Source organism: Tiliqua scincoides, chromosome 9 (assembly GCF_035046505.1).
Source record: "Tiliqua scincoides isolate rTilSci1 chromosome 9, rTilSci1.hap2, whole genome shotgun sequence".
Classification (NCBI taxonomy): domain Eukaryota; kingdom Metazoa; phylum Chordata; class Lepidosauria; order Squamata; family Scincidae; genus Tiliqua; species Tiliqua scincoides.
This window is the reverse complement of record NC_089829.1, coordinates 16,367,441-16,390,995: the sequence shown is the minus strand read 5'-3', so window position 1 is coordinate 16,390,995 and position 23,555 is coordinate 16,367,441. Positions and strand designations below refer to the sequence as shown.

Sequence of the window (23,555 nt, the reverse complement as noted above, 5' to 3'; positions counted from 1 at the left end):
GGTGTGTAGACCTTGGGCCTCCAGCCTCTGCAACCCAGGCACAGGGGGGTTTCAGCTGTCTGTCCCACTCATCTAGCAAGCAAAGACCAGCAGCTGTTGGACAGTTCTCCTCTCAGCTGGCTCTCAGCAGTGCCGCACAAGGCTTCCCAGGAACAGGGCCGGCCTTAGGAGCTTTAGGGCCCAATTGGAAACATTCTCTTATAGGGCCCCAGGTTCACAACCAAAGTCTGTAGAGATATAATTAATATTTATATCTCTATGGTAGAATGGAAAGCAGTCAAAATGTGCACTTAAAGAGTGCAAGTACAGTAAAGAAAATTCAGAATGTAAACTGTATAAAACTACTGACTTCTGAATTTTTAGAAGAAAATTAAAACCACTGTTTCTATAAAATCTGCAGTGTGGTCTTAGATATTCATTGCAATATGTTGTTGCATGTATTTGACAAGAACAGAGTAGAACAGCCTCGCGTGCAGCCCTCTTAGGGTCAAGGTCCAGTTGATAGCAATTGCTCCAATTGGTTTAAAGTCGGCCTTTCCCAAGAATTTCCCGCTCCCCTTTTTTAGTCTCCAGTTTGGCAGTGCCCTGAAAGCAGGAATGCAGCAAGGGGTCTGCTGAGCAGACACTCCCCTCAGGAGACAGGCAGGGAGCAAACAGTCCCTGTACTTTGGCTCACATGAGTCACAGCACTTCTTGCTTTTCCAGTTGGGCCACACTGAGCATCAAGGCCTCTTTTCAGGTGCATGGACCCTGGAAAATATGCCGGAGCAAAGGCCAGTTTCAGTGGTCTCATTGACAGATGAGTCTGTGATAAACACAGACAGAAGCTGCTACCAAATAAGGGCAGCCCTGAAGACCAGCAGACCTGCAGGAAGACAGGCATCTCCAGACAGCTCTTGGTTTTCTATTCATGGTCATGGCTTCCCCATGACCCCCAAAGCAGAGAATACTTTTGAGAAGTTCAGTTTGGGGAGAGGGGCAGAGAATCCTTTGCTGATGATATTTTCCCCCAAGACAGAACAATGGTGAAACTGTTTCATTCTATGGTGTTGATGCAGGACTGACTGGTGCTTGCACCAGGCAGCAGGCCAGAGGTGGTGTCAGGTGGGGCACAGGGCAGTTCTTCCTCCTCCTCCAGTCTGTCACAAGCCTCTACCATCAGTGGACTGGCCCTGTGTTGCTGAACCAACATGCTTTGCCCCCTCTCTCCAGGGTGCTGCTTTCGGGTTGGCATTCTGCCACTGGCACTTCACTCACCCTTGTCCTTTCTTCTGTATTCTCAAGGTGCCTGCAAGATTTGGAATGGGTGGATCTGCTTACCAAGATACTGAAGTTCAATGTGCCCAACCTGACAGTCTCTGAAGATTGCCTCTACTTGAACATCTTCACACCGGACACCAAGGCCAAGTTGCCCGTAAGCAAGTTCTGCATTGTTCCCATCCTAGACCTGCTTTTCTTCCCAGTCTTTCAGAAGAGAAGCAGTTAAGAACATAAGAACAGCCCCACAGGATCAGGCCATAGGCCCATCTAGTCCAGCTTCCTGTATCTCACAGCGGCCCACCAAATGCCCCAGGGAGCACACCAGACAAAAGACCTCATTCTGGTGCCCTCCCTTGCATCTGGCATTCTGACATAGCCCATTTCTAAAATCAGGAGGTTGCACATACACATCATGGCTTGTAACCCATAATGGATTTTTCCTCCAGAAACTTATCCAATCCCCCTTTAAAGGCATCCAGGCCAGACGCCATCACCACATCCTGTGGCAAGGAGTTCCACAGATCAACCACACGCTGAGTAAAAAAATTTTTTTTTGTCTGTCCTAACCCTCCCAACACTCAATTTTAGTGGATGTCCCCTGGTTCTGGTGTTATGTGAAAGAGCATCTCCCTATCCACTCTGTCCATCCCCTGCATAATTTTGTATGTCTCAATCATGTCCCCCCTGAGGCGCCTCTTTTCTAGGCTGAAGAGGCCCAAAAGCCGTAGCCTTTCCTCATAAGGAAGGTGCCCCAGCCCCGTAATCATCTTAGTCGCTCTCTTTTGCACCTTTTCCATTTCCACTATGTCTTTTTTGAGATGCGGTGACCAGAACTGGACACAATACTCCAGGTGTGGCCTTACCATCGATTTGTACAACAGCATTATAATATTAGCCGTTTTGTTCTCAATACCTTTTCTAATGATCCGAAATGCAGGGGGAAATGAAATGTGTCCCATGAGGACCAGAGGTGTTTTGTTTCCAGTGAGTAAGATAGGTTTACAGCCTAAGTCTTACTGAACATAATGGGCTTCCTTCTGAGTAAAATAAATCACACTGTTTTCAAATACCCCTACCCACAACTTTGTTCCTAGAACATGTTCAAACATACATCACCCCTCTTTCAGCCCTTGCAGAGCTTAGTGCTTAAATGCAGAACGCACCAAGAAAACCTGCCGCTCCAAGCAGCTTCTTTTTGCTTGTGTGTCTTTCCAGGTGATGGTCTGGATTCACGGAGGAGCCTTGGTGAATGGCGGTGCCTCAGTGTATGATGGATCCGCGTTGTCGGCTTACGAAAATGTGGTGGTGGTGGCCATTCAGTACAGGCTGGGGCTTGCAGGCTTCTTCAGGTGAGACAGTTTAGAAGACCCTCACCCTGCATTGCACCCCGCATTGTCTGCGGACATTTGCAGATCCTTCCTCTCCCGAAGCATTGGGTAGTCAGGCATTACCTATAGCCTCAAAAGTGGCTGCCTGCCTGCCTACCTGTGAGATGAATGGAGTCCCTCAACTGCTATGATGCTGTGCAAGAAGTCCTTCCCCCTCTGACAAAGGGTTTGTGTGCCTCGTGTGGTAAATGCACTCCCTGAATCCTCCATCTCAGGTCAGGCAGATAATGACTGGGGTATGGTATGCTGCACTCTCCCCAAAGGAGTGCACCCAGCACCACACTTGATGTCTTTTTGTGCCAGGTGAAGACTGCCTTCTCTGGCCCTGGGCACTCCAGCATGCTTCATCACTGGTCTGAGGACTGCTTGTCCTCTGACAGTTAGTTGTTTTGTATCTGCTACTCCTGAGAGCTTTTCTTCCCTTATTTTATGCTTTTATTTTTTACTATGTTTTATGGTATGTCACCCTGGGAGTTTATAGGATACCCCTCTTTATAAATATTGGAAACAAATACATAGGAACAAATACATCCTGGGAACAGGTGGCAATGGTTGGGTCTTGGGCTTTTGTTGGCTTGAATGTTGTTGCTGCCGTCACCATCTCAGAGGAGGGAGAGGGATCTCCACAGAACCGTCATGGCTGTTGGGGTGGAAAGCAAAGAGGAGAGGCAGGCAATGCTGCTAGAGTTGCAAAAAGCTGAGCCAATTCAGGACCCAATCCTATCCAACTTTCCAGCTCCAGTGCAGCTGCAATGCAGCCCTGAGGTAAGGGAACAAATGCTCCCGTACCTTGAGGAGGCCTATGTGACTGTCCCCCCACCACAGGATGCAGCACACTCCCCATTGATATAGCTGCACCGACCCTGGAAAACTGGATAGGATTGGGCTGTCAGAAGGGGGGGACTTCTGCTTTGCTGCAGGTGCGGGTTAGAGGCCGGTGCAATGAGCCATACAGCTGGCAGGTGTTTTGTCACCACAGTACTGGGTCCCGCTTTGCAGAGTACTCCCTCTGACGATGCCAGAGGTTTGGTTCAATAAGACATAAGGGGGCATGCCGCCAGCCCACTCCCTGCACACCTACACCCTTGCCAAAGCCCCATGCAGACAGGGTGCACATCAAAGATTTTGACTCTGTGAATTTTTAAATTGAGAAGCAAGATAAACAAAGGAAGTTAAAATACAAAAACTCTTCACTTTCAGAACAGAAAGCATTAAATAACTATTTGAATAAATAACCAACACTGAAATTTTAGCAGAGTGAAGGATCCATACAGGAGGAAATTTATTAGCGAAGGAGAAAGACGGAAGGCTGAGAATAGCGGGAAGAGGGCACAAGAGACAGAGAAATGCAGAACTAGGTTGCCCTGTAAAATAGGGGCCTAAGGAAAGTCTGGAGGAGGAGGCCCTAGAAGGAAGCAGAATGTAGAGAACTCTCACCTAGTCCTTGGGACAGAGAATTTGCCCCTAGAAGAAGGGTTTAGTGGGAATCTTTACCGTATGCACCTACAATGATGGTTTGTAACAAGAGGGAAAATCAGGTGAAACGATCTGGTGGATCTTGATTGGCTCTGCTGTGCTGCCTTCCTTTCAGCACTGGTTCTGAGGATGCCCGTGGAAACTGGGGCTTACTGGATCAAGTCGCAGCTCTCCGATGGGTCCAGGAAAACATTGAGCACTTTGGAGGAGATCCTCACTCTGTGACCATATTTGGAGAGTCTGCAGGAGGATTTAGTGTTGGTGTTCAGGTAGGCATGTACTTCACTGACTGGCCCTCCAGGCTTGTCATCCTTTCCCTGGAGAAACCGGACCAGGAGTGGTGAGGACCATGAGAATTCTGCCACAGTTCCCAGTATTCTTCAGCCTTGGGGTTGGGATTCCTGCTCAGGTTCTTAGCAAAAGTGCTGAAGTAGCTTTCACTTGTGCCAGGTTTCATGGTAACTTTTTCTGCTTTGTCCAATAAGAATATTTGGTTACAGTGAACAGTGCTGGAAGGGCATTACAAGGGAGGGGAATGGATGGCAACGGAGGCAGGGGGTGGGAGGATAGGGTCCTGGGAGGGAGGGCAGATCAACAGTGAGTCCCCAATCTCATACTGTATGTATGTATGTATGTATGTATGTATGTATTTATTTATTTATTTATTTATTTATTGGGGTCATGACATGAAAAAAGGTTGAAGACCACTACCTTAAGCTATCCAGAAAACTATGGTCCCAAAGATTCCTTGGGGTCACAGTGCTGGGATAAAAGAGTGTGTCCTTCTCAGCCCAGAGAAGCAAGTCAAAAGGAGAGATACAACCACACAGTCAGGAATTTCTTAGGGAAACCAGGGGGCTTTACAAGGCCAAAGTGAGGTGATGCATCCGGATCCTTTTTAAAACCTTTCAGGTTTTAAAACCTTCTTGCTGTCACACTCCTCCCTCTTGCCTGCATCTAGTGGATGCTTTAATGTTCCCAACAGATTATGGTATTATTTGAAAATACTGATTTTAAAAATTGGGAGGTGGCCTCTGTCATCCCCCCTGCAGCTTGGTACCTGGGACCCATGGCCCCCCCGCCCCCTTTTGTACACCACTACCCCTCAAGCCTTTACTCTGTGATCTGAATAGGTAACAGCTCCCCTTACATTAACATATACATACATACATTAACATATGTATCCTCACTCTTGTGTGAATCTGGCATGTGTGCTGTTGCTCTTCCAACAAAGATTTTCTTTGGAAAGGAATGATGACAATGCAAGGAGGACTGGCCCCCTCTCAGAATCTTGCCTAGCTCTAGCCTAGCTCATGGGGCCCCTTACAGACAGCCTGGGCTGTCATCAGCTTCAGCCTCACACCTGGAGGCCTTTCACATTTAACTCAGCCTCCTGAAGAAAATCAGGTGCTCCTCTTAGGCAAACATTGTTAATCTTTTAGACATGCTTGCTCTCTCTCTCTCTCTCTCTTTCTTTGCAGATTCTATCTCCCTTGTCCAAAGGCTTGTTTCACAGGGCTATCTCAGAGAGTGGTGTTGCTCACATCCCAGGCCTCATTATTACCAACCCAGAAGTCTTCACTAGAGTAAGTTCAATCCTGGAATGAAAGTTTATACTGGAATGAAACTCTTAAGGGCAAATGGCTGACTTTGGAAATCCCATTAAAAACAGTCCAATTATGATGAGAGAAAAAAAATGTGAGAGGATTGCAGCTCAAGCATCAAACATTAGTCCAAAGTAAAAGTGGATGCAATACAAGAGGCGGAAAAGAGTTGGAAGAGAGATGGATGAATGGAGGTTGCCATTTACCAACTTGCCATGGTGCACATGTTTCCACTTGAAGTTTGGTTGCCTGGTTTGTCCTGACAAGCAGCTGGGAGACTCTGACCATACTTTGCTCCTGATCAGAGATGCATCCATACAATGGAGTAGGAAGGTTCCTCCCACTGCCCCCCACACACAGGGTTATACAGATAGCTAGCATTCCCTTCATACACGCTGTGGTAAGCTGCTAGCTATTAGATAGTCAGCTGTCTTTCTCCAAGTGCTGACAAGATCAGGGACTTTTTATTCCTTTTTCTGGAATAAAAACTCAAGTCAGTTCCTGGCAGGCCTGCAGGGTTGACACAAAGTCCCTATGCATGAGCTTGTGTGGATTTGGGATTGAAAGGCACAATGCTAACCAACTCTCCAACAGCGAGGTAAGGGCAAAGCAGTTCCGAGGTAAGGGAACACACAATCCCTTACTTTGAGGAGGTCTCTGTGACTACCACCTAACTGCAAGATGCAGCACATGTTCCATTGGTACAGCTATGTCAGTGCTGGAAAGTTGGTTAGGATTTGGGCTGAAGTCATTTCACCTGGCATAGAGATGTGGTGGCCACCCTGTATAATCTGTGACATCCTGAAGTGAACAGAGTACAGGGTCCCTGTAGGTGCCTAGAGAGCTGAGAATGAATGGCTGTGATCAGCAGGGGACTGTGTCGGAGGTCTAGCCTACAAGCCATGAGGTGATGGGTGAATGGTATCCCACTCACCCCCCAGCATACATACCTGTCCAAATACATGCAGTGATTGCATCTGTGCTTTGGCTGTGAGCTGAGGAGATGTTCATGTAATTATGACCCACCCGTTTCCCTTCCCCCTGATGATCACAGAAACACTCAATTCCCCACAACCTTTTCCTATGTGCAAGACTGACTGGCATCCCTTGTTCACAAAGACAGGGTTCATCTGTATAGCCAGTCTGGGATAAGGTACTCAGACCCTTTGGTGTGCTGGGCTGGTGCTGTTTCTCATAATGTTAAGAGCAGGGGTGGCAAACTTGTTTCATACAGAGGGCCGCAATTAGCATTCATGGTGCCTACTGAGGGCTGAAAGTGACATCATTAAACAGAAAGTGACATCATTCAGCAGATGATGCCAGAAATAAGCACTTTGTTCTCACATAGAAACTAATAAGCACCAAATGACAGAACAGAAAATGTGCAAATCTTGTTCACATTTTGAAGACATGAGAGAGCCCAATTATTACACTAGGAGAGCCCAATTACAACAGGGCAGGGCCAGATAAATTACTTCCGAGGGCCACATTTGGCCCGCAAGCCTCATATTTGACACCCCTGGTTTAGGGTACAAGTGACCTCACATTCCCCACAGTTGTATGATTTCTGTTTTCATCTTCAGAAAGTGGTAAACATCTCTGGCTGCGATTCCAGCAGTTCTGCCTTGGTGCGTTGCTTAAGGAGTCAACCAGAAGACAAGTTGAGTGCCTTGAGTGACAAACTGGTTCAGGTAAGGACACGAGACCAGCCACAGTCCACTACTAGTGGAGCCAAATGCCCATGGAGTCCCTAGAAAGGCCAATCAGCTCTCAGTTTTGTGTCACCACACGGCCTGGTGTTTATGCCAAGAGTCACTCTAAGCCGCAAACTATTGGAATCCCAGGAAGTTCATAGGCTGAATGAAAAGGGTGACATTAGCAGTGACTGCAATGTGGCCCCAGCACAGCAGTGGGAAGCCAGGGTGTGTCCCTCCAAGTCAACCCCCACTGAACCCACTCTAGCTTGTCTGTTGTCAGAACAGGACACACATTATTTCAGATTGGATCTACCTAAGCAGAATACAGTAGTTACCATTCCTTCTCCTGATATCGCTACTATACTTCTGGTGGTGCAGCCTAGAGCTACATTGGCCTTCTTTGCCACTGCCTCACAGTGCTGACTTACGTTGAGGTCGTCATCCATGCATCTAAAGAAACACCCAGATGTTTTTCATGCATACCACTGCTGAGGCAAGCACCCTTGAGCCGATATATGCACTTCTGACTTTTTTCTGCACCAATGCAGAATTTTACATTTGTCCCTTTTAAAGTTCATTTTGTTTGCCTTGGCCCAGTTCTCTACCCTGGCAAGGGCATCAGGGCAAAAACAAACAAAACAAACTCCAACAGGGTCAAATGTCAAGTTCTGCCTTCATATTACTCATGAACCATGGTCAATTCTGCCAGCCCACACCCCTTGCTGTTAGCACTGCATCAGGGCAGCTTGGGAGAGGCAAGGGAAAATATTTACCCTTTTGTAAGACCCCTCCATCACCTATGGGTCTCTCATCAGACTTGCTGGCATAAGTACAAGGAGAAAAAGGGCGCATATTAGGAGGCTCTGGAGTGGGTAGCATCCTGGCACATCCTGGTCACCCCCCCCGCCCACAAAACTCCCCTCCACCAACACACCTGAACTAGCGGAACCTCTCCTGGTCACTGCTGTGTGCAGAATATGAACATAAGAAGAGCCCCACTGGATCAGACCAAAGGCCATCTAGTCCAGCTTCCTATATCCCACAGTGGCCCACAAAATGCTTCAGAGAGCACACAAGACAACCAGACACAACCTAAATCCTGGTGCCCTCCCCTACATCTGGCACTCTGAGGTAGCCTGCCAGGAGCTTGCAATACCTATCATGACTTGTAACCCATGATGGACTTTTCCTCCAGAAATTTGTTGAATTCCTTTTTAAAGGCATCTAGGGAAGATGCCATCACTACTTCCTGTGGCAAGGAGTTCCACAGACTAATTACACACTGGGTAAACAAATATTTTCTTTTGTCTGTCCTGACTCTCCCAACACTCAGTTTTAGTGGGTGTCCCCTAGTTCTGGTGTTATGTGAAAGGGAAAAGATTGCCTCTCTATCCACTTTATCCTTCCCATGCATAATTTTGTATGTCTCAATCATGTCCCCCCCTCTAGACTGAAGAGCCCCAAACACTGTAGACTTTCCTTGTAAGGGAGGTGCCCCAGCCCAGTGATTGTTTTGATTGCTCACTTCCAAATGCCACTTTCCACCTCTGGTGGTGGCCCAGAAGTGGTTGGCAATGCACTCGATCAGAACAGCATTTGTGGTGCCTTATAGCATGTTCTGTTGATAGATTGCTAGTTCTGGGAGTGGAGCCTGCCCGTAACATTGGGCAGTTAATTAACTACAGGCTGAACATGAGCCAGCAGTGTGATGCAACTGTAAAATGCAAGTGCTGCATTAGCACTTAGACTGCATTAGCAGAGGCATTGAGTCTAGATGGTGAGCAATAACAATTCCACTCTAGACTGCATCAGTCAGACGTCGCTTGGAATCCTGCATCCAGTTTTGGCCACCATATTTTAAGAAGGACATTGGTAAGCTGAAACAGTTTCGGTGCAGGTAAGCCAGTGAGAGGTCTGGAAAGCAAGTCCTATGAGAAATGGTTAAAGGAATGTTGGCATGTTTAGCATGAAAAAGAGAAGACTAAAGGGAGATACGATCACTCTCCTCAAGTATCTGAAGAAGGAGAGCATTTGATTTTGATGGTTCCTGGGGGCATACATAGAGCCAATGAGTAGCTACAAGGAGGTAGGTGAGACATGAGGAAGATCTTCATAACTGTGTCACTGGAACAGTCTGCCTCATGAAGTTGTGGGGTGTCCCTTGTTGGAGGTTTTCAGGAAGAGTCTGGATGGCCACCTCTCAGGGATCCTGTAGATGCCTTTGCTGAGCAGGGGAGTTGACTGGATGATCTTCAAGTTCCTTTCCAACTCCAGTATTCTATGAGTTATTCATATTTTGAAATTGTTCATCGTGAGCAATTTTTTTTTAACCAACTTTTTTTAAAAACAGGAAATGACGTTTTTGCCTGTAGTCATTGATGGAGAATTTCTTCCGAAGGCCACTGAAGAGCTATTCACTGCAAAAGAGTTCAACGCTGTTCCGTACCTGTTGGGTATGAACAACCATGAATACGGTTGGATCGCCCCTGTTGTAAGACATGCACCTTGTTTCATCTCCCAAATCCTTCTGTTCCCTGCATCTGCTGAATGACTCTGGGTGAATCATGGTCAGGGAATTGTCTTGGCTGATTTGGCAGAAGCTCAGCAGCCTCTGCCTCACTTACTACTGCTCTTCACCAGTCCCCATTCCCCCTCCACTCCTGCCTAGCTTTCCAAACTGAGTCTCAGGCATGTAAGCAAGAACAGGGCCAAAGAAAAGTACTGAACAGAACAAAATGGGAATGGAGAGGTAGGGCACTCCTGCTTTCTTTCAGGAGGGAACTCTAGCTAAGAGATGGCACCATCCCCTGTGCTGTGTGTTCCAGGCCTAGGCAGAGTTCATTACATACAGTCTGTGGATGTAGGGCAGGGATGGGCAAACTTTCAACTTTAGGAATCCTGGACCTTTAACAATTGTGTAGAAGAGAGAATCTATGAGATTACAAGCTGCACCTGCTGAAATTCCCTCTTTGATACAATTATTAAAGGTCTAGGATCCCTAAAGTTGAAAGTTTGCCTACCCCTGATGTAGGTGAGCTGGACCCAGAGCCAGTCAGCCCATCCATGAGGCCAACTGAAGCTGTAGCCTCAGGCAGCAGATCAAAGGGAGGGGGGGTACCTATCTCTGCCTCCTTGCCTCTACTGCTCCTCCTTCTCCTAGACTCTGGAGCATGGAAGGAGCAGAGGCTGGCACATTGATGGGTTCAAGTCTCCAAGGTTTAGCTGGGTTACAACTAAATCCTACCCAAACCCCTATGCGGCAATGCATTGTGCAGCATGGCTGACTGTTTTGGCTGCTGGCAGTCTCCTCAATGCAAGAGGACATTTGTCCCCTTACCCTTGGGTACGCTCCAGCAGCCGCTATGGGTCAACTCAGACCTGAGCAAGTGATATTGCTGGATGTATAAAATTAAAAAGTGTGTGAATGGTTTAAGTTTTAGAAGGTCGAAGTGTATGTTTTCTCCCTAGAAAATTTCAGAGAATAATTTGATACAATGGTCTCAAGTGTGTCTAGTCTCATGAGTGTTTTATGAATAGTATATATGTGAATGAGCAGTGTTTTGCGTTTTTGACCCCAAACAAAAATCAAACCTCTAATTGTGTTGTTTATGTATGAAAATTAATTGATTGTTGCATCTTACTTTTAACTAACTTTAGGCAAACATGGTGTCAGGGTCCAGAGAAGGGCCACCGGTGACTGCACGCTGATCCAGGGCAGTAGCGCTTAGTGCTGTGTGGAACTGAAGGTTACCAGGGAAATGTCTTGGTAGTTTAAATCCACTGCCACCAGCCTAGGAGATCAGGCTAGCCAGAGCAACTCCCTGGGCAGAACCCCCATCATAGAACAATACTGAACCTCAGGTGTCTCTGTCAAAATCACTCTCACAGCAGCGGCTGCAGAGTGAGACAACATGACAATCCACTGATTTTTCCTTAAAAGGCAGACTCAGAATGATGTAAGATTTATGATTTAAAAACTGAATAAAAGAAAAAGGAGATATAGTGAGCAAGGAACAAAAGGACCAATATGTTTAGAAAAGATTTACCACCTGCAATCATACAAATGGTCAGTAGATGGTGCTGAGGTGCTGTGGAATCTCATGCATGCATGCATGGCTTAATTTAAGGCTATTGCCAGGGAGTTGCATTTACTTTACAATGTGAGAACACAGTACAGGTTGTACTTTGTTATCCACTGGAGTTCTGGAACCCTTAGTGGATTTAAAAAAAAAAATCAGTGGATACCAAATCAGTAGAAAAATAGCTTTAAGCCATTTCTGCCCAACGTTGCATATGCACAACAGGAAACATGTGTACACCTGTGGGTTGGGCAGAAATGGGTTAAAGACCCACTTCCAGGTTTCTTGCTCCTCCACTGTCACACCAGAATGCATTGGTATAGATGCTATATCTCATTCAGTCACTGGATGGGATGAATAATGGAATTTAATGGAATGAAATTATGGCTGAATGCGGTATAGTGTCTATATTGATGCATTCTGGGGTGACAATGAAAGAGCAAGGAACCTGGAAGTGAGTCTTTACAGCTATCTTTAAAGCTATCTTTAATTCCAAGAAGCTTGCAAGCAGTGCTGTTTAACAGTACAAAGATAGGAAATGGGATTTTAGTGCCTTTTTTTCCTTGTTACAAGGCATTTAAAGGTAGAGCTCAGTATCAGTGGAGAGTCAAATCAGTGGATCACAAGGCACAACCTGCATAGGGAAGACAAACCAAAATCAACACAAAATCTTACAGTTTGGTTAATACTAATTCCTATCTTTGTGCCTGGATGATGGAACTACTAACCTTGCTGTTGCTTCCAGGAGGGTGGTAGGCTCTTTCTGGCTTCCTTCTCAATGGCCAGAGTAAAGAAGAAATCTGGTTGGTTGGGGTTTTACCCCCTTGGCTGAAGTGACATCATCTTCGTCCCAACCTCAGGCGTGCAGCTCCTCGGCTGCCCGGGTGGGAAGTCTCAGGACTGGAGGACGTCATCCTGGAGAGGAGGGAAACAATCCCCTAGGGGGGATCCCTTCTCCAGGGGATGGGCCCGTATCCAAGTGCAATCGGGATACTCCTCGGTGGGAGGGGGGTCGGGGGCTTCTTGTAGTGGGGGATTCGATTATTAAAAACATAGAGAGGGGGGTTTGCGACGGATGTGAGGACCGCATGGTGACTTGCCTGCCTGGTGCGAAGGTTGCGGACATCACTTCTCGTCTAGACAGGCTAGTAGACAGTGCTGGGGGAGAGGTAGCGGCTGTGGTGCATGTCGGCACCAATGACGTGGGCAAGTGTAGCTGGGAGGTCCTGGAGGCCAAATTTAGGCTTTTAGGCAGGAAGCTGAAAGCCAGGACCTCAAAGGTAGCGTTCTCTGAAGTGCTACCTGTTCCACGCGCAGGGCCAGCTAGGCAGGCGGAGATCAGGGGTCTCAATGCGTGGATGAGACGGTGGTGTAGGGAGGAGGGGTTTAGATTCGTTAGGCACTGGGGAACGTTTTGGGACAAGCGGGGCCTGTACAAGAGGGACGGGCTCCATTTGAACCAGAATGGAACCAGACTGCTGGCGCATAACATTAAAAAGGTGGCAGAGCAGCTTTTAAACTGATCCCTGGGGGAAGGCCGACAGGAGCCGAGGGGCATCCGGTTCGGGACTCCTCATCCCTATGGGATGAGGATGGGGAGGTTAGAGAACAACAAGACAAAGGCAGGGTAGGAGAAGAAATTGGGAAAGGTAGGGTGATGGGATGTGATAGACGGTTTGGCACAATGAGAGGATGCGGGGACAAAGGAGCAAATAAGCAGCCCATCCTGGGGCATTCCGTGTATAAATGCTTTTATGCGAATGCCCGAAGTCTACGAGCAAAGGTGGGAGAACTGGAATGTCTGGTGACAAGGGAAAATATTGACATAGTGGGCATAACGGAAACCTGGTGGAATGCGGAGAATCAGTGGGATACCGCAATCCCGGGCTATAACTCTACAGGAGGGACAGGCAGGGGCGTGTTGGAGGTGGGGTGGCCCTTTATGTTAAGGAAGGGATAGAATCCAGCAAAGTAGAGATTGAAGGTGGGTCCGACTCCACCGTAGAATCTCTGTGGGTTAAATTACCAGGCTTGTGCAGCGATGTAATACTGGGGGCGTGCTATCGTCCTCCAGACCAGAAATCTGATGGGGACCTTGAAATGAGGAAACAGATCAGGGAGGTGACAAGGAGGGACAGGGTTGTAATCATGGGGGACTTCAATTATCCTCATATTGACTGGGTCAATTTGTGTTCTGGTCACGATAAGGAAACCGGATTTCTTGACGTGCTAAATGACTGTGGCTTAGATCAGCTAGTCACGGAGCCCACCAGAGGACAGGTGACTCTGGATTTAATTTTGTGCGGTACGCAGGACCTGGTTAGAGATGTAAACGTTACTGAGCCATTGGGGAACAGTGATCATGCTGCGATCCGTTTTGACGTGCACGTTGGGGGAAGAATACCAGGCAAATCTCTAACAAAAACCCTTGACTTCCGACGGGCGGACTTCCCTCAAATGAGGAGGCTGGTTAGAAGGAGGTTGAAAGGGAGGGTAAAAAGAGTCCAATCTCTCCAGAGTGCATGGAGGCTGCTTAAAACAACAGTAATAGAGGCCCAGCAGAGTGTATACCGCAAAGAAAGAAGGGTTCCACTAAATCCAGAAGGGTGCCCGCATGGCTAACCAGCCAAGTTAGAGAGGCTGTGAAGGGCAAGGAAGCTTCCTTCCGTAAATGGAAGTCTTGCCCTAATGAGGAGAATAAAAAGGAACATAAACTGTGGCAAAAGAAATGTAAGAAGGTGATACTGGAGGCCAAGCGAGACTATGAGGAACACATGGCCAGCAACATTAAGGGGAATAATAAAAGCTTCTTCAAATATGTTAGAAGCAGGAAACCTGCCAGAGAAGCGGTTGGCCCTCTGGGTGGTGAGGGAGGGAAAGGGGAGATAAAAGGAGACTTAGAGATGGCAGAGAAATTAAATGAGTTCTTTGCATCTGTCTTCACGGCAGAAGACCTCGTGCAGATACCGCTGCCCGAACGGCCCCTCCTAACCGAGGAGTTAAGTCAGATAGAGGTTAAAAGAGAAGATGTTTCAGACCTCATTGATAAATTAAAGATCAATAAGTCACCGGGCCCTGATGGCATCCACCCAAGGGTTATTAAGGAATTGAAGAATGAAGTTGCAGATCTCTTGACTAAGGTATGCAACTTGTCCCTCAAAACGTCCACGGTGCCAGAAGATTGGAGGATAGCAAATGTCACGCCTATTTTTAAAAAGGGAAAGAGGGGGGACCCGGGAAACTATAGGCCGGTCAGCCTAATATCCATACCGGGTAAGATGGTGGAATACCTCATCAAAGATAGGATCTCAAAACACATAGACGAACAGGCCTTGCTGAGGGAGAGTCAGCATGGCTTCTGTAAGGGTAAGTCTTGCCTCACAAACCTTATAGAATTCTTTGAAAAGGTCAACAGGCATGTGGATGCGGGAGAACCCGTGGACATTATATATCTGGACTTTCAGAAGGCGTTTGACACGGTCCCTCACCAAAGGCTACTGAAAAAACTCCACAGTCAGGCAATTAGAGGACAGGTCCTCTCGTGGTTTGAGAACTGGTTGGAGGCCAGGAAGCAGAGAGTGGGTGTCAATGGGCAATTTTCACAATGGAGAGAGGTGAAAAGCGGTGTGCCCCAAGGATCTGTCCTGGGACCGGTGCTTTTCAACCTCTTCATAAATGACCTGGAGACAGGGTTGAGCAGTGAAGTGGCTAAGTTTGCAGATGACACCAAACTTTTCCGAGTGGTAAAGACCAGAAGTGATTGTGAGGAGCTCCAGAAGGATCTCTCCAGACTGGCAGAATGGGCAGCAAAATGGCAGATGCGCTTCAATGTCAGTAAGTGTAAAGTCATGCACATTGGGGCAAAAAATAAAAACTTTAGATATAGGCTGATGGGTTCTGAGCTGTCTGTGACAGATCAGGAGAGAGATCTTGGGGTGGTGGTGGACAGGTCGATGAAAGTGTCGACCCAATGTGCGGCGGCAGTGAAGAAGGCCAATTCTATGCTTGGGATCATTAGGAAGGGTATTGAGAACAAAACAGCTAGTATTATAATGCCGTTGTACAAATCGATGGTAAGGCCACACCTGGAGTATTGTGTCCAGTTCTGGTTGCCGCATCTCAAAAAAGACATAGTGGAAATGGAAAAGGTGCAAAAGAGAGTGACTAAGATGATTACGGGGCTGGGGCACCTTCCTTATGAGGAAAGGCTACGGCGTTTGGGCCTCTTCAGCCTAGAAAAGAGACGCTTGAGGGGGGACATGATTGAGACATACAAAATTATGCAGGGAATGGACAGAGTGGATAGGGAGATGCTCTTTACACTCTCACATAATACCAGAACCAGGGGACATCCACTAAAATTGAGTGTTGGGCGGGTTAGGACAGACAAAAGAAAATATTTCTTTACTCAGCGTGTGGTCGGTCTGTGGAACTCCTTGCCACAGGACGTGGTGCTGGCGTCTAGCCTAGACACCTTTAAAAGGGGATTGGACAAGTTTCTGGAGGAAAAATCCATTATGGGGTACAAGCCATGATGTGTATGCGCAACCTCCTGATTTTAGGAATGGGTTAAGTCAGAATGCCAGATGTAGGGGAGGGCACCAGGATGAGGTCTCTTGTTATCTGGTGTGCTCCCTGGGGCATTTGGTGGGCCGCTGTGAGATACAGGAAGCTGGACTAGATGGGCCTATGGCCTGATCCAGTGGGGCTGTTCTTATGTTCTTATGTTACCTGATCTCTATATTTTTCCTGGCTGGAGAGCAGCCAGCTAAGACAGGCCAATCTGCTGGCTCTCCTTGAAACCCCTCAGAAATGGCAGAACCAGTTTTGCTGGTTGTAATTTGCATTACTCCAGCGAGCTGCCTGTAGATTGCATTCCAGTTCTGACTGAAGCAGATTGGACCACTGAGTTTTAAACTTGCGCCCACACAGAAATAGACAAAATATACTCAGAAATGCACATAAAATATAGGCATGCTATGACATGTGGGCTTTTTGTCCACAACATCCGCCCATCTGAAAGACCTGTGACATCTTTTTTCCCCTGTATAGGCAATGAAACTCCCAAACTTAACAGACGGCATGGATAGACAGACCATCACGGCAGTACTGCAGCAGACAGGCACCCTCATGGTAAGAGAGGAGCAGAAATGCCTTTTGTGCAAGCCTAAGAAACAACATGCTTTATGTGGGAGTAAATGATAGACAAAGAAGAGCAAGATCAGCCTGCCCAGGTGAGGAGTGCACAGGCTTTGCTTGTTCAGTCATTTCCCTTTCTGTGGAGCCTTATGCAGCAGTTGCCAAATGGAGGCAGCAGACATAAGCAACTTGGTGTGTGTGAGGCATCCATTCCTCACTGACCTGGAGGCAGGAAGGGCCTTGACTGTCCCCCTCGCTCTGCCAATCTGCATTGTCCCAAGGAAGGACATAAGGAGGCACCAAGATTCCTTTGATGCAGTTGCTCTCTCAGAAGATCCAGAAGCGTCAGTGCTGTCCCAAAGCACAGTCCTGTCCTTGAGCAGTGACAAAGTAGTCAAGGGGGAGGGCAGGATTGTTGGACACCAGTGCAGACTGCTCTTCCCCACAGTTGCTGGGAAGATGTTTGCCCCCTCTCAGGGATCTGATCAAGCTCAGTGTGTTGTGTTGTAGAAGCAAGCTTGGTCTGTCCACGAGGTCACCTGAAATGTTCATGAGGAGTGGCACCCTTAGAGGGGTGGCAAACAGACAAGCCCCCCCCCCAGCTTGTCTGTCTACCACACTGTTCAGCCCACCGCTCCACTGGGTGCTCCAATCCTGATTTGCGGTGGACCCTGCCCATGTGTTCACTTTATGAAAATGTTTGAAAAATGTGTTTTCCTGGACCAGCGAAAGGTGTCTGAAGCAAACAGTGATGTTCCCTGGCATAGGCTGCTGGAATATCATTTGCTTGCCCTTTTTGGGGCTTGAAAGGCAACTCCTTTGCCATGATGCAACAGTGCAGTTCTTCTGCTTGGAAAGAGGGGCCATCCTTGCTCCAGGCAGGCTCAGATGGCACACAAGAGACAGAAGTTAGCCATGAGATGTGTAGCTGAAATTCTAAGCGGAAAAGCAGACCTGGTTCCTCTTGTACTCTCATGCTTCAGGTGGAGCCTTCCGTCTTATCAGACCGCTGCTTTTGTTTGCAAGAGTTGAGCTGCACCTCTTTCCTTGGGGGCTTTTGCTAGGTAGTGGCTGTAAGGAAAGAGACAAAGGCCCATACAATTCAGGACCCTTCACATGCAGGGTAAGTGCCTATATAGTAGTTCCCAAACTGTGAGCCATGGGGAGCCGCAGAAACCACACAAATCTCCCTATTCAATGTATGGGAATGTAGCCCTAATGGGCAGCCACAGCCAATGGGCCCAGTAGGTCAAGACCAGTTGAAAATGTTTGGGAATCACTGACCTATACCTTTAATCATTGTACAGGAGAGGGAAATTTGGCAGGTGCAGCTTTTTAAACCCTTCCATACTGAGGCACTTTCTAAAATTCCCTCTTCTATACAATGGTTAAAGGTATAGGCGCTCTGTCCTCCATTGTATCTGGTCACCCTGTTCACATGCCTGTCACCTCCCTTCCTTCATTGCAGGGGTTCCCCCCTGAAGTTAGGCAGAGCATACTCGATGAATATTTGGGAGATACAGAAGACCCTGTCCAGCTACGCAATGGCTTCCAGGACCTGATGGGTGATGCTGTGTTTGTTATTCCTGCCCTCCAGATTGCCAGGTTTCACAGAGGTGAATTTATGACTATCTATTATTCTTTTAATGACTTGTGCCCCACCTTTCCCTCTTCTTAACGGGCACCAGGAGGCTTACAACAATTAGAAACCGTAAAACACAATGTGAAGTTTTTAATACAGATGGAAAATACATTACAACTAAAACCCATAGAAAGCCTCCGCCTGGAGCAGTGTGGGTCCTGTGGCTTTCCCATCTAGGAGGCTTCTGATACGAGGTGCTGCTCGCAAGGTTTGGGCAAGATGGAGAAAAGTTGCCAACACTTGCATTTCTGGGCATAGAAATACAAGTCCTGGGAGCAACTACTACTTGCTGCAGATAGAAAGTGAGCTCTGCAGTAAAGAGGCTGTGTTGCTTCCCATCTGAATGCACAGATTAGAAAAAGAGCTTCAGTGTCCAACTGGCACTTTCAGGAAACATTCCAACCCAAGGCCTGCCCTGCCCCACAGTGCCCCACCCCGCTAGCAACAGGCCCCAGTTCAGCAACTAAGGTTTCCCATAGTGGGAATCTTATGCTTATGAGTTTAGAAAGAAGTGGGTGTGGGGGAAGAACATGGAAGGACACATCCACCCAAATTCCACCTGATCTCCAGGAGTCACAGCGCCATCAATATCCTGTTGATATTACAATATTTCACTTTCCCCTTCCATCCTCTAAATTATGAGGTCAGTGTATGCTGAATTTCATAGCAAGAGATTGATAATGTATGACTGCTTCGTAATAATAGATTTGAATTAATTATATATTATTAATTATTAATTTTGATTTTTATTGTGTGGGCAGGGCACCAAATTTTCTGTGAACCCAGGCAGCAGAGTCCTTAGCTATGCCACTTGGGGGGTGATATGAACCCTAGTGGTGCCACTGCATTTAGAGCCCAATCCCGAGCTCTACGCGCCAGCTTACTGCTTGTGCACACGCTGGGCGAGTGCCGGTGCTAGAGCCCAATCCTGAGAGCCCTTTAGAGCCCAATCCTGAGTCCTGCACACTGGCTTAATGCCAGCGCACACTGTTGCAAATGTGCCATAAAGCACGTTTGCAAGCCCTAACGCTGGGTGAGCACCGGTGCTAGCCCAGCGCTGGGCTAGTGCCAGGTGGGCACCTGGCCTCCACTGCTCGGCGGTTGCACGGATCACCAAGTAGCAGAGAGGTAAGCGGGGGCGTGGGGGGAGGTTGGGAGGAGGCATGATGGGGAGGCGGGAAGAGGGTGGGGGACAGACATGCCAGGGGGAGGGAGCAGGAAGGCTGGGAGACAGGACTGGTGGAGCTTTGCTCCACTGGATCTGAAGCCTCCATGTCGGGCTCGCTGCCCAACATGGAGGCTTTTACCTCACTGCTGACCTTTTGGTCGGCGGTGAATCGAGTAGCCCCATTGCAGAGCTACTCCCTTTACCCGGGGAAAGGGGACAAAAGTCCCCTTCTCCTGAGGTGCCACCCGCAGCTGCCTTGGGCACGCAGGATGCAGTGGCAGTCATTTTCGGTGCCGCCGCAGCCGTGTGCCCTGGGCAGCTCAGGATTGGGCTCCCAGGCTGTGCACATGATATTGTAATTTAATGTAACTCCTACTAACTAGGTAAGAGGCACTTTTAAAGTGGGTGCTCATCTTTTATTTAGCAGGGGGAAAGTAACTGGCCCTCCTCACCCCAGCAGTGCCTCTTCTAGTGGCTATCTGCTGGTGTTCTTTCGCATCTTTTTTGATTGTGAGCCTTTTTGGGACAGGGAGCCATTAGAGTCATTAGTAATTTGATTTTCTCTGTAAACCACTTTGTGGACTCGCTGTTGAAAAGCGGTATATAAATACTGATACTAATTTACTCTGTATGGACTGGTACAAGAGGAGGTCCATCGTACGGGTGTTCTGCCAAATATCTCAACTCCCTTCTAATGCCCGCTTTTTGGCTAATTAACACACACACACCCTTTTCCAAGAAGCACAGCTGTGGTGTGCAAAGGGATAAACACAGAACTTCTTATCTATAGCAATTAACAAGAATTTATTGCTACAAACACATACACTCCCTGCGAGTCCTCTTGTCCAGAGGCTTCCCCCCAAAAAAACTCCACTTGACTTAGTGGGTAGAGTGTCTCCTCCAGCAGGGTCCTGGCAGTCCTCTCTTCTGTGTCCTCCAGCAGAGTTCTGGCAGTCCCCTTCTCCCAGTGTGGGTCCGTCCAGGTTTCCCTCTGGGTCAGCGTCCTGCTTCTGGCTCTGGGTCCTCCCTCTGGTCAGCGTCCTGCTCCTCGCTCTGGGTCAGGGTCCAGCTTCCGGCTGGGTTAGCGTTCCGCTCTTGGTCCTGGGTCAGGGTAGCCCTGTCTCCTTCCAAAGCTGCCTTTTATCCTTGGATGTCTCATGATCCAAATGTAGCTCAGCTGTGAGCTACCTCATTAGCTCCAAATTAGGCTCAGGTGAGCCAGCCCTTCAGTCCATGTCCATTCAAAGTCCCATCAAGGTCAAATGAAGCTCAGGTGTCCATCCAGGTCTCCATTAGCCTTGATTGATTACAGCTGTGGAGCCAGCCCTGCCCTTCCCAGAGCTGTCAAACAGCTGTCAAAACATGGAATCGCTGTCAACACCACATCATCCTCCTGATGATCTTCTGATCTTCTATTACAACGGGTGACACAATGAGCTCTCACATTGGGTGAGGCAAACCCTAGTGATGCCTCTGCCTGGCAGTGACTTTCTCTTCTTTTCAACTTTTGCACAGACCTTTGAATATATTGCCACAGTGGGCAGCTTGAATAAGGCTCCTTCCCACCTGCTTTTGGCACAAGCAGCTCCCCTTGTGTAGGCTTGTTCTGACTTCTGCTGAGTCATGCAACAAAGAGGTCAGCAGCAACCCTGGCATTCCGGGAACAGACATGGATGTGCTTCTCCTCTGGATCCTTATTTATGATAGCCAAATCAGGGAGCGCCGACTCAGCCTTTCATCTGTGTGTTTTTCTCTCTCTTTTAAGATTCTGGTGCTCCTGTCTACTTGTATGAATTCCAGCACCGGCCTACTACAGTCAAAGACTCAAAACCAGATTTTGTGAAGGCTGACCACGGTGATGAAGTTGGCTTTGTCCTTGGATGGCCGTTCTTAAGAAATGATTCACCCATGCTTGGTAAGGATCTGACCCCAGATGAATTTGATCATTGGCAGCAGTTCTGCCTTGTGATTCTACTCCAAGGAATTCTCTGTGGCCCAGTTCCAGGCATAAAGGGAACCCAAAGTTTCCTGCTACGTGAACATACCTGGAAGGCCACAGGCTCACATAGGTTGAAAGAGGAGATTGACAGCTTCTGCATTGCAGTTCCATGTGTCATCCACACTCAAGCAATAGTGGTTAGGTTTGACTGTGGTGGTTTATTCATACCAAACAACATCAAGCTTAAGCTGCAGATGCTGGCTTGCAAACTAACCATGGTTAAGAATTGCTCACAGTTCCACCATGACCATGAAGTATGGCATGCCCCATACTTTGGGATGGGAGGAGGAGCTGTCCATGCAGTTTCCTACATGGTCCGGCATTCTTTGCGGAACAAGTTCCCTCTGGATTGTGGCCAGATACTGTGAATGATGCCTCCTCTGTTCTATCCTTAGGTGAATATACAGAAGAAGAGAAACAGCTCAGCCGAGTCATCATGAAGTACTGGGCAAACTTTGCTCGCAATGGGTAAGCTTGAAATCCTGTATCTGAACCATTTGGAGACCACTAATAGGTTCAGATACACTTGAATATTTGCTTTGCAGCCTGCCTGTTCTCACAGCGATCCTGGTCTAGGACTCTGATTTGGCCCTCTATGCAAATGTATCTAGGCTCTCTCCAAATAGGGTGATCCAGCTGGTGGGGGCAGCACCAGAAAAGATATTGGGGGACAGCACAGAGCAAAGTGCATTTCTGCAGAAGGGACACACATGTCACCCATGGCAGATTTCTGAAAGAAAATGTTTGTATTACCAAGAAACATTCATGGTTTTTCCCTTATTTGCATGCTGTTTATTTTGATGGCGTTCACTGTCAAGTCCACCTGGTTATTCTGGCAACTAATTCTAATTTCCAATGTAGGATTCAGCAGTGGAGGGGAGGCGAGTTACTTGTGGGCCTTCCTCCCCCCCCCCACCCCACCACCAGTATTGCTTATGTTTGCTATTCTGGGAATATGTCTAAAGTAAGAAAGACAAGTCTCTTTTGTGCTGTCTATCTTCAGCATCTGGGTGCCATATGGTCCTGGCTCTGATTCCCTCTGAAAGGTAGTGGCAGCTACTCGTAGTGGGAAAGGAGAAGTCATGTCCCTCACTGCTGTGGCTAGTGCTCTGAGAGGCTGATCTCCAGGGCTCCCAGTGTCTGTTGGAGAGGTTGATGGGGGGGGGGGTTTGGAATATGCTCTACCCAGGCCTCCTGCTGCTTCCTCAGGTCCACAGTAGCAGCCGCAGGGGAGGACCAGATCATGCCATGCTATAGGCTGCCATGCTTATGCTCATTTCTTGGAATGCAAACTGATGCTTGCATTGTCCTGATGCTTCCAGAAATCCAAACGGCAAAGGCTTGGTGGAATGGCCACGCTACGAACTGAATGAAGAGTATCTGGAACTAAACTTGGAGCAAAAGAAAGGGGAAAAACTGAGGAGGAGGCAAGCGGACTTCTGGTTAAAATCTGTGCCTGAAAAGATGAAGCAGATCCGAGAATCCACAGAAACCCATTCAGAGTTGTGATGGGCAAAACTAAGTGTGTTTACATTGTTGCTGATGAGGCCCGTCCTGTCTGCAGCATGTCTGTGTCTAAAGCCCATTTTCATTCAGGGTGGGAAGGCTTTGTGGGGCAGTAATACTGGGTGGTGATTCACATCAGTATTTTGGGATTATTGTCAATTACTTCGGTGATGATGCTTTGGAGGTCCTAATGGGAGGCTACAGAAGGGAAGGCCTGGAGGTATTGAGAGCTGGATGCAGAGCTGCAGCATTTAGTTCACAAATCTATTAAAAATCTCCTGATTGATTAAAAAGGGGTGCCAGATTTGAGCATTCATTTTTAGGGGCAGTATTTATAAAAAGAACACAGGCAGCTGAAGGGAGGCATGTTCTTCCAGTCCACGGAAGAAACAGGCCCCCTTGGCTTCCCTCTGCAGGAGAAAAGGCTTTAGTGTTTTCTCTTGTTCTTGTGGGTCGGGGCCCCAATGGGGTCACAAAGCCTTATCTGGAGGGTTGTGGCAATCTTTCAAAACCTACTGGGCTGAGATACAATCCTTAGCCTTATCAAAACTAAGTTCCTCATATAGTCCTGCAAAGCCTCTTCTTGTTGTCTTGCCC

At 47.8% G+C, this 23,555-nt stretch overlaps 1 protein-coding gene across 1 annotated transcript in view; it reads left to right on the top strand.

Moving 5' to 3' along the window:
- LOC136660696 (fatty acyl-CoA hydrolase precursor, medium chain-like) overlaps positions 1–23,251 on the top strand; it is a 29,251-nt gene extending 6,000 nt beyond the window's left edge. The window contains exons 3-13 of the mRNA XM_066638008.1: positions 1,285–1,414; positions 2,476–2,609; positions 4,240–4,393; positions 5,606–5,710; positions 7,312–7,419; positions 9,776–9,916; positions 16,557–16,637; positions 18,112–18,259; positions 21,219–21,368; positions 21,848–21,920; positions 22,775–23,251. Of these exons, the coding sequence (XP_066494105.1) occupies positions 1,285–1,414; positions 2,476–2,609; positions 4,240–4,393; positions 5,606–5,710; positions 7,312–7,419; positions 9,776–9,916; positions 16,557–16,637; positions 18,112–18,259; positions 21,219–21,368; positions 21,848–21,920; positions 22,775–22,961 (1,411 nt within the window). The 3' untranslated portion in view covers positions 22,962–23,251. The remainder of the gene's footprint in view (positions 1–1,284; positions 1,415–2,475; positions 2,610–4,239; positions 4,394–5,605; positions 5,711–7,311; positions 7,420–9,775; positions 9,917–16,556; positions 16,638–18,111; positions 18,260–21,218; positions 21,369–21,847; positions 21,921–22,774) is intronic.
- The last annotated feature ends 304 nt before the right edge of the window (positions 23,252–23,555 follow it).